The 15,023-nt window shown below is 31.2% G+C and overlaps 1 protein-coding gene across 3 annotated transcripts in view; it reads left to right on the plus strand.

The window, feature by feature from the left end:
- LOC131030144 (uncharacterized) overlaps window positions 1-11,230 on the plus strand; it is a 144,356-nt gene extending 133,126 nt beyond the window's left edge. For all 3 annotated transcript variants that reach the window (XM_059210951.1, XM_059210949.1, XM_059210950.1), the window contains exons 18-20: window positions 10,178-10,293; window positions 10,386-10,622; window positions 10,775-11,230. In XM_059210951.1, the coding sequence (XP_059066934.1) occupies window positions 10,178-10,293; window positions 10,386-10,622; window positions 10,775-10,966 (545 nt within the window). In that variant the 3' untranslated portion in view covers window positions 10,967-11,230. The remainder of the gene's footprint in view (window positions 1-10,177; window positions 10,294-10,385; window positions 10,623-10,774) is intronic.
- The last annotated feature ends 3,793 nt before the right edge of the window (window positions 11,231-15,023 follow it).

The following is a 15,023-nucleotide window of genomic DNA, read 5'->3' on the forward strand; positions in this document are numbered from 1 at the left end:
TATTTTCATTTTTTATTGAATAAATGTATTGAGGGGATAAACCTCCATACAATGGCTTTTGAGTAAGCTTTGTTTTCTTTAGCATGAATAATTACATGTTTAAGTTTTATCATAGAACTTATAAGGTTGTGTGAATTTTTAAAGTCGCAAAGAACATGCTTATTGGCAGTTTGATATGAGAGATTTTCTCATTAGAAGTGAATTACAATGACAGTCAATAAGTAAGACAACTACGATCATGTTATGATAGTTTTTATTGCAATAAAAGGACAAGGCGGTGAGTCCATAAAATTCTTGGTGAAAGAGGACACTATTAGAGCTATTTTTGAATAAAGAACCTAACATAGAATTTATTCAGGCGAGGAGGAAATTATTGTTATATAACTATAATGACTATAATATTTGAAAGGAAGCTAAGTTGTGGAATATGCTTCCTAACACTAATTTAGTGGGGGAAAAATTACAAATGTTCTTACAAATCTTAAATTGTTGTAGAATAAAAACACATTCAAAAGGAAATAGTGAACAAGAGTAAACATAGAGAAAAATGACTAGAAGATGTATCATGTGAAAACCCTTTTGGGAGACAAACCCCACACTAAAAAATTAGATTTCTTTGTATTTCAATAAACTAAAGGATAAAATACAATATCAGCACTTAGCTTCTTCAATAGAAATCTACAACTGGCAACCCACAACTTAGATTAATTTTGAAATAATAACAGTTAACTTGCAACATGACAAATATTTTCCAAGACTACCTAACATAGAGAAATACAACAAAGAAGGAAGCTTCTGGATAAAGCAAGATGATGAGGTTGCGTAGAACACTAGGCATAATATTCTAGCCACCTAAAAGTATGCAAATAACACATGGACATGTGAAAATGATTCTCTATGAATCAAACCTTTTAAGTTGGGCTTAAAAAATTTACTATCTTCAAGTATGATAGATTCTCCTACACCACTTATAAATGTCATAATATAGTCATTACATATAACACTAATAGCTAGAAGAGAATCAATCATAATGGTCTAATAATAGTAGATCCACTTATAGCTTATCATAACCCAATTTTGGCATCCACATTATCCATGTGAATGTTCCTTTAACACTTTTCCATTATGGTACAAAATCTATCATAAATTTTCAAAAGGGGGGTATTTCATAAAGCTACCATAAGTTGTCATGGGTAGGTGTGTCATAAATTTGTCATTACATGAAACTTATTACCTACCACCACAAAAGTTCAAAGTTCTCTAAATGGGTTGCCTACCTCCATATGAGGACTAAGTGCAAGTTGTCACCTTCCTAGTAGGATGACAAGTCAAGATACCAACTCCCACTAGATGACGAAATAATTCACAAGCAAACATAACCATCCTTGTAGGCTAAAACATTAACCAAGTATTAAATAAATAAAATCAAATACCAAAGCTAAGACTTGGAAAGGTTGAGATTCCCTCAAAATTATCCCACTTGTTGAAGGCATTTCAAGAACTATACAATAAAGTATAGGGGGGTAAGAGGCCCATATGACTAAAACACCATTTGAACTTCTTTGGGCTCATTGGTTTTATCAATGAGTCTACAACATTTTTCAAAGTCTCAATCTTCTCCAATGTTACATTCCCATTATCTACCGTATCTCGAACAAAATGGAATTGAACATCAATTTCCTTTATCCTAGCATGGAAAGACAGATTCTTTGCTAAACAATTGGAACTTTGACTGTCATAGTGAATACTAATCAAGCCTACATCAAACCCAATATCTATACACAATTATCTAAGCCAAATTGATTTTTTACAAGCATGAGTATTTGCCATTTTCTATGCTTATAATCATGGAGAAAATGACTACAACTTACTCTTCCAACTAATAGCACTAGCATACATAGTAAAAAGATAACCACTAGTGGGTGGATCTTTTGCTATCAATGTCACAAGCCCAATATGAATTCACATATCCATGTACGAATACTTGACATAATTCAAGGTCTAGTAGGATAACCATAATAGCACAATAAATTCTTGAAAGTACCCCCCAAATATCTAAACACTTGCTTTAGTGCATCCCAATATACCTTTCCAAGATTACCCATATATCAACTCTAGAATCCCACTTCTTGGGCAATATTTTTTGTATTATAAACCATAGCATATATAAGACTACCAATGATAAGCACATATAGTAAATTGGCTATGTCCTCCTCCCTTGTAGGAGATTTTGGATAATTTTTTACAGATAATTTTTTCCCTAGTGCTACAAGAACTATCATAGCTCTATAAGTTGTCATGATTAATTTATCCAATACTAAATTTACTTACTTATTGTATCTTGTTCGAAGCTTTCAATTAAGTTTTTATGTTCTGATCTCCATCCCCAAAATGTACAAAGTTGCACCTAAATATTTTATCCAAAATTATATTGAAAACTGAAACTTCAAGCTAGAAATCAAATATCCATTCCCAAATAGTAACATATCATCCATAGATATTGTAATAATAAGAATGAAACCATTATTAATTTTAAAGTGAACACAAAGATCAAATTTAAACTTATAAAATCCCAAGCTCAACACAAGGTTATCTGTTTTTTCTACCATAACCTAGGAGATTATTGTAGACCATACATATACCTTTTCAACATGCAAGCTATATTTTCTCTACCTTTAACCACAAAATTCTATAGCTATAAGATATAAATCCCATCCTCCAAATTACCACATGAAGGAATATCATATTCACAACCACAAAATTCTATAGCTATATTGTGGTAACAAGAATTGAATGGATGTCAACTTTGTAATGGGAGAGAAAATATAAAAACAGTCTATTCCCTCAACTTGGGAATACCCCTTTGTGAGCAAACACACTTTCTTATTATGAACACTACCATCGACACCCTACTTTTTCTAAATCCCTTAAGGAGGATTTAGAGGATCGATATGCCAATATATTTTACCTGCCTCCCCTTGCACTAAAGTGCCTTATGAAAAGAGGATGGTATCATGCTTCCTCTTCATTAGAGAGATAATTTATAGGATTACCAAGAGTCTTTCCTCATTAACATAAGATACCCGAGGAGAGGTAGAAATGCTAGCCTTTTCAATTTCATCTCTAGGATTATCATGAATATTTGTCAACTAAAGCTCTTATATATTCCATCAAATTTTCGTAATAATTTATTATGTAACCACATGAAATATGGATAAAATATTTGAGCAATGATTTATAAGTAGGAAGGATTGTTGAAACCCTTATTATGTTATATGTGAAGATACAATGAAAGAATGCAAACAACATGAAATGGAAAAATCTATTATCCAACCTATAATTTTGATTAAAATGACTAATAATTAATGTTATCGCATGTAAAATAGCAAACAAATCATATTATGTAAAATCTATTATGAAAAATAAGTTTTAAAAATACCAAATCATAAATGTGCAAAAGTGTCAGGTGCACCAAAATGTAAGGTATGGTGAACTAGACCTCAAATTGTATATAATATAATGGTATATCTTCAAGAATGATTATAAATATTAATGAATAAAATGAATATAAATCAGCTCTGAAAATGAGAATAAAAATAAGCATGAGGCTTGTCTGGTTCACCAAAATGTAAGGTGACAGAATTAGAGCTTCACCACTTGTATTGATAAAGCCATTGATTTTACTTAGGACCAACCATGTATTAAGGAGGAAATGGAATTTGATTGATCTAATCGTAAAGGGACTGAATACAGATCAAATTTATCCTCTTTATTTGAGTTGAAACAAAATTTGAATTAGGGTTAAAGTACAATGCTAGATATAGGAAAAAAAATGAGAAATTGACAAAAATTAACATTAACAAAATATTTCAGATATGATGTATAGTTGTAAACCTAGATTTGAGGATGAAAAATAGATCAAAACTTGTGACAGGAAGTTTGGGTAGAATTTTTGGGACCAGGGGGAGTAGGTCATCCTAGTCCTTTGATTATAGGGGCAAACAAACTTCATGTTTTTCAGATCAAGATGATGCATAAAATCCATTTTTAGAAGATCATAAAAAATTTATGGGACCAAGGGTTACAATTCACGATGCTACAATTTTTTCGTTACGGTAACAATAGGTTTTGAAAGGACCCAAAACTCTTTACATCATGTCTTAAACCATGATTAACATTGAACAGTACAAACACATATCAAAAAAGATGCCCAAAATATAACCATAAAACTGGCAACCAAAAAATAGCAAAAGAACCAGAAGATGGCAAAAAAAATAGAAAACAACAAAAGACTAAACCCTATTCTTCAGGCTATCTGCAACCTCAGCCTCAAGCTAAATCATATTTGGTGCCACCTTCTTAAGATCTTGTAGGTCTTGTGGAAGCTTTTCAACCTTTCTCTTCAAATTTTCTTTCGTTCTCTTGCTAGGCCTAGATGATTTTTATTGACCTTTATCTTTTTCCACATTGAGCTCCACAACTAGATTACCTTGATTCACATTCTCCAAGTTGATTACCATAGTACTCATGCTTTCAGCAGTTGCTTTTACAACTTTGTGGCTTATATTCATAATTGTGTGGAGGGAACCCTTAATATTGTTCAACTTTTCTTCAAAACTCGAAAGTTTCCTTTCTTAATCATTCTTCAAATTTTCCATGGCATCAATAGTCCTTTTCAGACAATCAACCATCCAATCTTTCTCTTCTTCGGTCCAAATTGATTTAACACCATAATCCCTACTAATACCAGTGCTAGATGCCTCCATCACCTCTAATTTACTTCTAGTATCCCTTTGTTTAAACTATAATTCCTTGATCTCATGGAAGACCCATTTAAAAAGACTGAAGAAATTAATAGCACTATTTTTTGCCAAACCAATAACATTAGATGACTACTCACAGTTAGGTTTCAAGTGTTGGGAATCAACATTCAACTCCAAGTGGGACTAGGATCTTTCTTGACCATAAGAAGCGGGGTGAGGACAGAGAGAGCCACTCGTATCAGGGGATAAACGAACATTATAATTTTCCATCCCACAGGGAGGGTCACCCATCTCCGCATCTTTCCCCTTACCCAACCCAAAACTTTCCTTTCTCCCCACAACTTTATTTTGTCATCATCAGGGGAAGGGTCAAAGGAAATCCTAGTGTAGCTCCAATAGCTTCAACAAGGTGGTTGGTCTGGCTACCCAAGGGGAGTGCCATAGCTGCACTATAGTTATAGCAAAAATAAATTATTAAAGTTAAAGGCAAGAGGATGCTCATGAATACATGGTCAATAGAACCCATGCCCGAATGTTTTTCAATATAAGATACTACAAATATCTATGATGAAGAACAAAGGATATTTCTTTGAAATCACATGTGATAGTCTAAAAGTTCAAGACAATTCATACAATGGTGGCAGTGTAATATAAAGGCAAGTCTATCATCATTTAGGAGAGACATCAATATGAAAAGTATAATTATACATTTTTTTGGACTATATGAATACATCAAATAAGGGTGAAATTAATGAAGGTTACAGTCAAACTAAGGCTTGGATACAATGGATAAGGAAATCATAGTAGTCTTATTAAATTCATAATAACATAGTGGTTTGCTACATTGAAGGGACTAGTTTACAGTCAATAGAGAAAGGTACTTTGATAGGGTTGACTCTTTGAAAGGCATTAAGATAGTGAGTAATTCAAAAAAAATGTGAGAAAGATCTGCATGAAGCTTCAAGTGATAGAAGCACCAAGAGAAGTAGATTCATACAAAAGTTGTGCAAATCCGCTTTCTCTTAATGACAACATACCTAGTGGATATAACTATCATTTTATATAGTGTGAAGAAGAGGACTCTTCTATGTCATATGAGGAGAATACAAGTTATCGGACAACTGTGGAGAGAACAGTTGAACCATGTTTCTATAAACATGCAAGACCATCATAAAGGATAATAAAGATTAATAATGTTAGTTATAGTAATATGCAACCATTATCTACCTATCTAGTAGATTAGAGGATAATTTTTGAAACTTACAAGGAGTATATTTATGCCTTGGATTTTTTTGTGGAATAAGTTAAAGAAAAGTAAATTCTAGAGACCAAGATGGAGTCAAACCAGTAGGATAAGACAAGCATCTCGTTTATGAATTTAAAACATGTTGCTCTAATATTTAGGAAGTAGTGTTCCAAGCTAAAAGTGTATGCTAGGGTTAGATATCGATGAGTTTTTACCTTATTTTGGAGTAAGATTGTAATTGAAAGGAGGTTATTTGAAGTTAATTTTCTTTGTAGTGTAACATATATTGGATTCTTTCTAGTAGAAAATGTGTATTGTAACTCAAGAAGGAGGTTCTATCTAGCTTATAAGTTAGTATTGTAATTGTGTGTGGTGAAAATGGAAGAATAAAAACTATTGTAAAACCAACAAAGATCCAACTACTAAAAAATAAAATAAAAAATAAAAATAAATAAATAAAAAAAATAAAAAAAAATAAAAAAAATTAAAAGAAATTAAAAAAATTAAAATTAAAATTAAAATTAAATTTTTTTAAAAGAATGTAGTTCTACAATAAAAATCTACCATACACCAATGAAGAACCTAAAAAATGCAAAGAATCAAAAACATGAAAGACTATATCATCATTCACGTGTTTAGTAGGGTTTGATCTCCATTGTTTCCTATCTCTATTGATCTTGCTTGATATGGTTGCTCTTAGATTTTGTATTGTGCACAAGAGCTCAACAAAGAATGGATTGTGGTTGTGTAGACACTTGAGTGATTGATCACATGAAAATTGATTAAGGTTGGTAGATTGAAGATTAGGGTTATGAAATGATGAAGGAATTCTCTAATATAGAGAACACCTTAGAAAATGGAGAGATAAGATTAAGACGTGGAAGGATAAATGGTTGGTTAAGATTAAAGGGTTTGTATAGAAAATAGTAAAAATATTAGAAAGGTGGTTAGAGGTAAATTAAGAGATGAATGACAAGTGTCATGGAGTTGGAAAATGATAATGAATTAATTAAATAAATAAAAAATATATTTAATTTATAGAAGTGGGACCAATTAAATAAATTAAATATTTATTTAATTCAGGTAAAGGATAATTTAAATAAATAAAAATATTTATTTAAATGTGGAAATGCTAGAAGAGGATAAGTGAATTAATTAAATCAGTAAAAATGTATTTAATTAATAGAAGGCTTAGGATGAAAAAATTAAATAAATAAAATATTTATTCAGTTAGGCTAGGACAATTTTAGTTGTCTATAGTAATTCATTATAAGACTTGTATGTAGCTTATAAGAATGTTTTTATCAATGAAAAAGTACTTTTTCTTCTCTAATTTGTATTTTGTGGGCAAACATGGTTGATTGATGTTTTTTTTTTTGGTGATTAATATATAAATCCTTAAAGTAAGTCTTATTTCCTACAATGCCTTCATGCAAAAATAACATGTTTTATGCAAGTTATAGTTTGTGTTACTAATTTTAGTAAGTTTTGGTTGTGAAAACTATTTTTTTCCTTCCATAGTGCGAAAATATCAAACTTTATATGAAACGCAGATGTACAAATAGTCAAAACTTGAGTTGTGTGAGAAATAACTTGTTTGAACATGAAATAAATTATATGGTAAAAGAGTAGTATTGGTCTCAAAGTCATTTCGTGCATCACCTTTTAAGTCCTAAATTTTATTTCATGTTTTCTCTCCCCTCCTCTTCAACAAGCAGCAATATTTTAGGTGCTTTCCAAAGAAACCAACCCTCTCTAGAGGTTGCTCAGAACTATGTGAGACCATCCCATGTTTCATTTGATGGATAAAAAACATTTAGCTAGAGTATGATCCATGACATAATAGGAAATATATGTTTTATACTTGTATGAGTTTACGCATCACCTACATGTCATTACATTGGTGCATATTCATGGAGATTTAGGCTTACATGTATGTACATGATGTGAATCTATGATATTTTGTTGTTCAAATTATAGATCTTTCTTATATTTTTCCATTTTTTTTTATGTTTAATGAGTTTTGGTTTGCACAAAGTTTATGTGAGAGTTCTTGTTGCATGTAAGACATTCATCTTTTTCAAAATGTGGGTTTTATTGACTTTTTGTTTAAAATTTATGGTTTTACAGAAATGTGATACTCCTTAATTTGAGTCATTCATTATTTGTAAGTTTTATTTATGTTTTATTATATCCAAACTTACATGTTTGGTTTTAAAATATGTTTTATTATTTCATCAAAATGTTTATGTTTTAAAACTATGCAACAATCTTATTTGAACTGTAATTAATAGGGGTTTTTGAGTTCAAAATGGACTTTTTCTACATGGTTAGGGTAGGTTGCATATTTCTTTCCTTATGGTTTTTGCTAGGTTTTTGAACCATATCTATTGTACCTTGTGGATTTGGTGGATGTTAAAGATTAATTTTCTCTAATATTGTGTCGTAAAAATTATACACTTTATCTCTAGTTGTCTCTTATTTTCTCATTACAAATGTGGCATTGAATCTATTACTGTATAGTTGAAGACTTGTGACTTGTAAATTTTTAGTTTCAATTGGAGCATTGTATTATGAAACAACTTGCACAAAAGATGAATATACTGTGAAATATGTTGAAAATTCTTTATAATAGGTGAGAATAAAAAGCCAGGTCAATTATAATTATATTAGATGAGATAATATATGAATGTGCTAGTCCTTAAATTCTTTGTGTGTGTGTTTAAAGAATAAAATTTGGTTCCAATATGATTGTTCTTTCATTATCGAGCTCAAGTAATATTGTTTATTCAACTTATGTTACACCCAATTACTCTCTTCAAGTAGAAAGCACAAAAAAAATTAATGTATCTGTTTTGTTGTCGATAATCCAAGCTCGTAGGAAACATCGCCTAACTTTTACATGATTTGATATGGGCCATAATATTTTTGAGACAACTTTTTTGTTATTTTTTTTGTTGTCTTAGTGTCATTTTCTTGTAAAGTTGCAATATCAAGAAAACCTTATCCCCAACTTCAAAGCTTCTATCGTAGGATTTGTCATGACATCTTTAAAAATAGGCTTGTCATGTTAGACCACATAACGAGCATCTTTTAACAACTAACAACTTATTTTTAAATGTGCCAAGATGTGGAAAAATGCCAACACAAAATATTATGCCCCTTTTGGTGGAGAAAAAATATCTAATAACATATACCCAAAAATGATGAGAAAATATAAAATGATAATAAATAAAGTATTTGTAATTGCTAAGGTTGAGAGATGTTAATTCCCAACATACCTTACCTAATTAGTTCCATAGTAAATTTTAGTCCTTCCTCTTTTTCATTTTAATGGGTCTAGAATTATTTCATTTTGTTCAATACATATTAATTTATCAATAAAATTATTTTCCATAGTGCTCCAATTTATTTGTAACTTCATCATGTTTAATTTTATCTTTATATCAGTTTCTTCTAAGGAAAGATGTATTTAATTTTTTGTAATGTTAGATCTTTTGTTGTACATCTTTTATATCTCTTTACACAACCAAAATTTGTTTATATCAATTATAATATTTCCTTTTTTTTTCTTTTTTTTTTTGCTTTACTTTCATTCAAAACTAACTTCCCTTGCTCATTTTTCTTATAATTTTGTAAATTATTTAATCTATCTACTACATTCAATATCTTTCGATTCTAAATTTTCCCATTCTTTCCTTGTGATATTTGGATATTATCAACTGTAACTCTAGGGAACAAATTCATTCGTTTCATTTTTATATTATTAAATTAAGAAAATATTTGTAAATGGCTTAAAAATTTGTTGCTCTATTTTCTCATCTTCAACATCATTAAAATAGTAAGTGTTTTTTCCATCTTTCTCTTTCACAAAATATTTTGAATTTTACCTCTTTTATTTTATTTTTATACACTACTATTTAATTGCCTCATTACTAACACTCTATCTCAAAGGGAAGTACTCTTTCTTTGCGTTCAATTCTTCACTATAAAAATTACCTTGTAGTTGATCCATTTACTTGAACTTCCCAATTATTCATATTTTAAAAAAAATCAAGTTTGACATTTGTTTGACAAACTCCCCTGTACACTATCTCAAACTTGATGATTGTTTACAAGCTATCTTATAAATCTATCCAAATGGAGCTAAAGGGTGTTTCAATGGCAGGCGAGGATGACCTAAGATTTAGAGAACATGTTATGAGAGCCATCGGTCGCCTAATTCCACCGAGAATAAGGTTTCCCTACTCTTCCATGCAGAATGCAACAACACGCATTTGGCTGGTAAATTCAGTTTTGTTAGCTTTTAGTTTCGAAATTTATCTATTTGCTTGTACTCTCAGACTGACTTACAGTATCCAAAATATTGTTGGCAGGAAAAAGCATCAGCCATCAAGGGCATCCACGTTGGAGGATTGTACGAGGGAGGAGGCAATGGGATAATCACACTTAGCAGGTCTTTCTATAACTTCAGCTCGAAGGGATTTGAGAATGAAGTTTCAACTCTTGAATTTTCAAATGGGCGCAATTCAATAGAAAGGTTAAATAATGCACTCCAGTATCTCACCTGTTCGCCAAGCTTGGAAATGACACCACCCACAAGTGAAATCACGGTGAGCTTTTTTGTATATTTTAAATTTTGTTTAAACTTTATTCTTCCTTCTGAAGAGATAACTTTGTCTACACTTTGATTGTTTTTTTTTGGTAGTAAATAATTGTTGTTCCTTAACTATAACTATTTTGCATTGTTTATTATAATGTACAGGAACAAGGTGTGTACTCCAAAGGTCCAGAGTTCATTCTTATGATACTGTTAATTAGGTACCCAATACCCAATAAATTCATGAATGATAATTTGATGCACATATCTAGAGATTTCCATAGATATTGGAGAGGAAGGACTCGCATCATTGTCCACTCAGAGAGGTATACAATTATAGAGTTATCGAGACCCTAAAGCCTCAAAGGTTCAATGTGATTCATCAAACATTGAACAATATGCATTGCAAATAACAACTTCATGACCAAATTCAATTTGGTACTTATGGAACAAATTTAAAATTATGATATTAAAAATAAACATTAGGTTGAGAGAGTGGAATTGGGATCAATCACACGATAATTCCATTGGCCAAGCCAACTCTCTTACCCAAGTTAAATTTGAAGAAATTATTGAGAGATAAGATTTGTATTAGTTAAAAAATACATAATAAATAAATTAGTGAACACATATCATTCTAAAACAAATGTTTTCTTATGTGTATATATAATTAATTTTTAATTGAATAAATATTATTGAAAAATGTTACAATAACGATAAACGTCTAGAAATGAACTTTTTTTTCTTAAAATTAATGAAAATCAAATTTTAGAAAATAATTTAAGATACCTATATTAAATTTTTTAAGATAACATAAGAATAAAATTATTAGTGTTCAAAATATAATTTCTAAATAATGATTTTTATTTTTTTTAATACCAGAGATTAAGAGGGTGAAATAAGGGAATTACACAAAGTAGTCTATAATTTGTTAGAAAAAAATATAACATAATATAAGGTCTAATTTTTCTAGATTGTTGACGTTTTCATAAAAATTCATGAACATCTTTAGTGAAAGTTAGCTAACATTGTGTATTTTATACTATTTATTTTATGAAAAAAAAAATTAATATTTTAGTCTTTATTATTTGTTACATAGACACATCTTGGATAATTAAAAAAATTAAGCATGTGACCCTCTATTTTTTTAAATATTAGTTTTTTAATGTGAATAAAATAGAACCCAAAATTTGAAAATATGATTCCATAATTATTTTTTGATTATCTTAGACTCAAGAGGGTATTCCTAGAGATTTTTTTCTAACAAATTATGGACTACTTTGTGTATTTCCCTTATTTCACCCTCTTAATCTTTGATATTAAAATAAATAAATCATTATTTGGAATACAAAAAATTTTATATATAGAACCCAAAATTTCAAAATATGATTCTATAATTATGTGTAATATCTCTAGGAATACCCTCTTGAGTCTAAGTTGAGTCCAAAGTGTAGGAGAGTTTATCCATTCTTATTAACTGACCCTTCACCATCAGTGATTTGTTAATGAACCATTGTTTAAATTGATGACATCAAATATTATTAAAGATTAAAATTAAGTTCTAGAGTTGTTGAGCAAAACTTTTGGGGCCAATAGATTAAGCATTAAATTTTGGTGTCATATTTTTAAAAAATAATGGAAATCATACAAAAAATAAATAATTGGCTAGTGTGTTACTATCATGTTCACATATTTTATGATTTAAAAAATACTAGTATGGGTAATACTTAATGTGTAAGATACCACATAATGGTATGTGACTCCTCTTCCTTGGAATAATCTATCTCAACTTATTAGAAGGCTCATGTTCATGGTGGTTTAGCACAACTAACTGCAAAGTTAATGATATCTCACTTACTTCTATTGAAAAGAAGTAAGTCTTACATCAAGGTTCCTTTTGAGTTAAATATTCACCATAGAGATAGCTAAGTAGTCTATGTGATTTGTTTACAAGGTTGCCTTTGCTGGTTATATCTAGATTAGAGTTGAAATAATGATCATTTTTAATTAAAATGCCTAGATCTATTTTGATATGTATCATTCAATACTTTTCTAACGTAGATTAGTAAATATTTCTTCATCTATGTGATGTGAATTGAGAAGATCTTAAACATTCAATAACTCTAAAAATTAAAGACTAATCTAGATTTCTTAACTTAACTGTTAGAGTTATCTTGTATTAGCTAATAATTATTTATTTAATTATTAGTCTATTATACTCTATGTTTAAGCTAAACTTAGGCATTTAGTAACATTGTAGGTATTTCGTAATTATTCTAATTATTAAATACTATTTATCCCTCTAGGGTTTCTTTAGGGTTACACATCTTTAGGGTTTCTATTCTCCTGTCATAAGGATTGTATTGTAACTTTTCTTTTTCAATTCTCTCTCTGAAATGATAATCTTTTCTTCAGAGTCTTTTTTGTGTTATGTCTCCAATCTTCTCTTGTGACGGGTATTTTTCTTGCAGATGCTCTTGGGATCTTAGAAGTTGTACTTTCTCAACTTATTCATAGTATCAGAGCCATCATCTGTTGCTACTTGTTCTTGATTTCTTTTCAAAAGATTTTTTCTGGAGGCAAGGGTTTAAATTTTTTTTCAAAGTGTTTTAGTTTCGATCTGGGGTATCTTTTTTTGTTTCTGTCCATTTTGAGCTCAAAAGGACCTCACCATTGAACTCAGAATACCCAAAAACCCCCATTTTCATATAAAATTTGTCCAGTTTGGACTAGTTTAGCTCTAGAAAAAAAAATTTGAGTTTGGCCCTTAGAGGCACATTTTTCAAGAGGGGTTTTTTTACCCTCTTTATGCCCTACAAGAGGGGTTTTTTTTTCTTTTTACCATAAGTTGGGCAAACAGAGTCGGATTTTTGAAAACGAATGGGCGCCGGAAAGCTCTTTTCAAGCCCTACTCAGATCTGGTGGTGAGATTTGCTAATTTTTTCATTTGGTACTTGTTTTTTGCTGTCCAATTTAGTGCTCTTTTCTGCACTCTGAGGGCCACAAATTGGACAAACGGACTCCGTTTTCGGAAAATGAATAGGCATCGAAAAGGTCTTGGAGAGTTCTTCTCAGATTTGGAGTTTTTGTTTTCTAGAAAAATCGCTAGGTACACAAGATAGTGTCTCTCGCATTTTCCTTGCTCTTGTCTTCTTTTCTAGCTATCAGATTGTACTAGGTTTTTGTTTTACATATTGTGGGGGGGCATTATTTTTTACTATTTTCTGTAATTTACTTTTAGAAAATCAGAACACCCAAACTCAAAACAAATAAACAAAAACCCCTTTCTGCATCTTTTGTCTAGTCTGAAAGATCACTTAATTAAAAAAATCAAGAGCAGGTTCAGGTACAGGTGCCCATCGCAGATTCTTCAATTGAGCTTCTTACATCCCAGAACTATCACCTCTGGAAAGCTCGTATGATGAGGCTTCTCAGATCAAGGGGGTTGTGGTCTTGTTTGGATGTGGATCAATCGTTGTTGCAGCGTCCTTTTGAGATTCTTCAGCACCGGAATAAGATGGATGAGGTTATGGGTGTCATCTCCTTACATGTTTCAGATAGCTTTCTTTTTCATCTTGGTGGTTTACTCACTCCTCAGGCTATGTGGTCCAAATTTAAAACTCTCTTTAGTACTTTCAATGAGTTCAGAGCATTACTGATTGAGGTCGAGCTCTCTTCCTTGTTACCTAAGTATTTTCCTTGTTACAGACCTAGAGTGTATCTACCTGATTCTCTCTAAGCTTCGAGGTCCCTATCAGATATTTGCCTCCACATTTTATTCTACTATGGATGCGTTGGGTACACGCTTCACCATGCCTACTTTTGATGTATTCTGTGATCGCTTGACTGGTGAGCAGGCTCACCTATCTCAGTTGGACACTCTCATAGGATCAAAACTGAAAGCATTGGTTGCTCAGACATCTAAAGAGAACAAGAAGCAGAAACCGAAGCTTAAGAAGGATTCAGCTAGCAGTGAGCATTTCTCCAAGCCACCACCTAATTCTAATTATAAACCAAAGTCCTATCCCAAACAACAACACTCTTCTAAGTCTGGTGAGTCTTCCTCCAAGACGAAGAAGAGATCAGATGAACTTTGCACTTTCTGTGGCAAAGAAGGTCATCCAGTTTCTCGCTGTTGGAAACAATTAGAGGCCTTGGAGCTAGCCATGCAGCAACATCATATGTATCCTCCTCAGCCTCCATCTTCCTCTTCTACTGGGAAAGGACATACTCTTTCTACATGAGTTATTCCTTCTGCATCCACTTGGATTATTGATTCTGGGGCTTCTCACCACATGACACACTCACCACAGCTTGTTACCTCACTTGCTCATAGTAATACTTTATAAATTGCAATTGGTGACTCAGCACAACTTTTAGTTTCAGGTTCAGGTTTTGTTCCATTGACAGGTAG

This window comes from Cryptomeria japonica, chromosome 9, assembly GCF_030272615.1.
Source record: "Cryptomeria japonica chromosome 9, Sugi_1.0, whole genome shotgun sequence".
NCBI classification, from domain to species: Eukaryota; Viridiplantae; Streptophyta; class Pinopsida; order Cupressales; family Cupressaceae; genus Cryptomeria; species Cryptomeria japonica.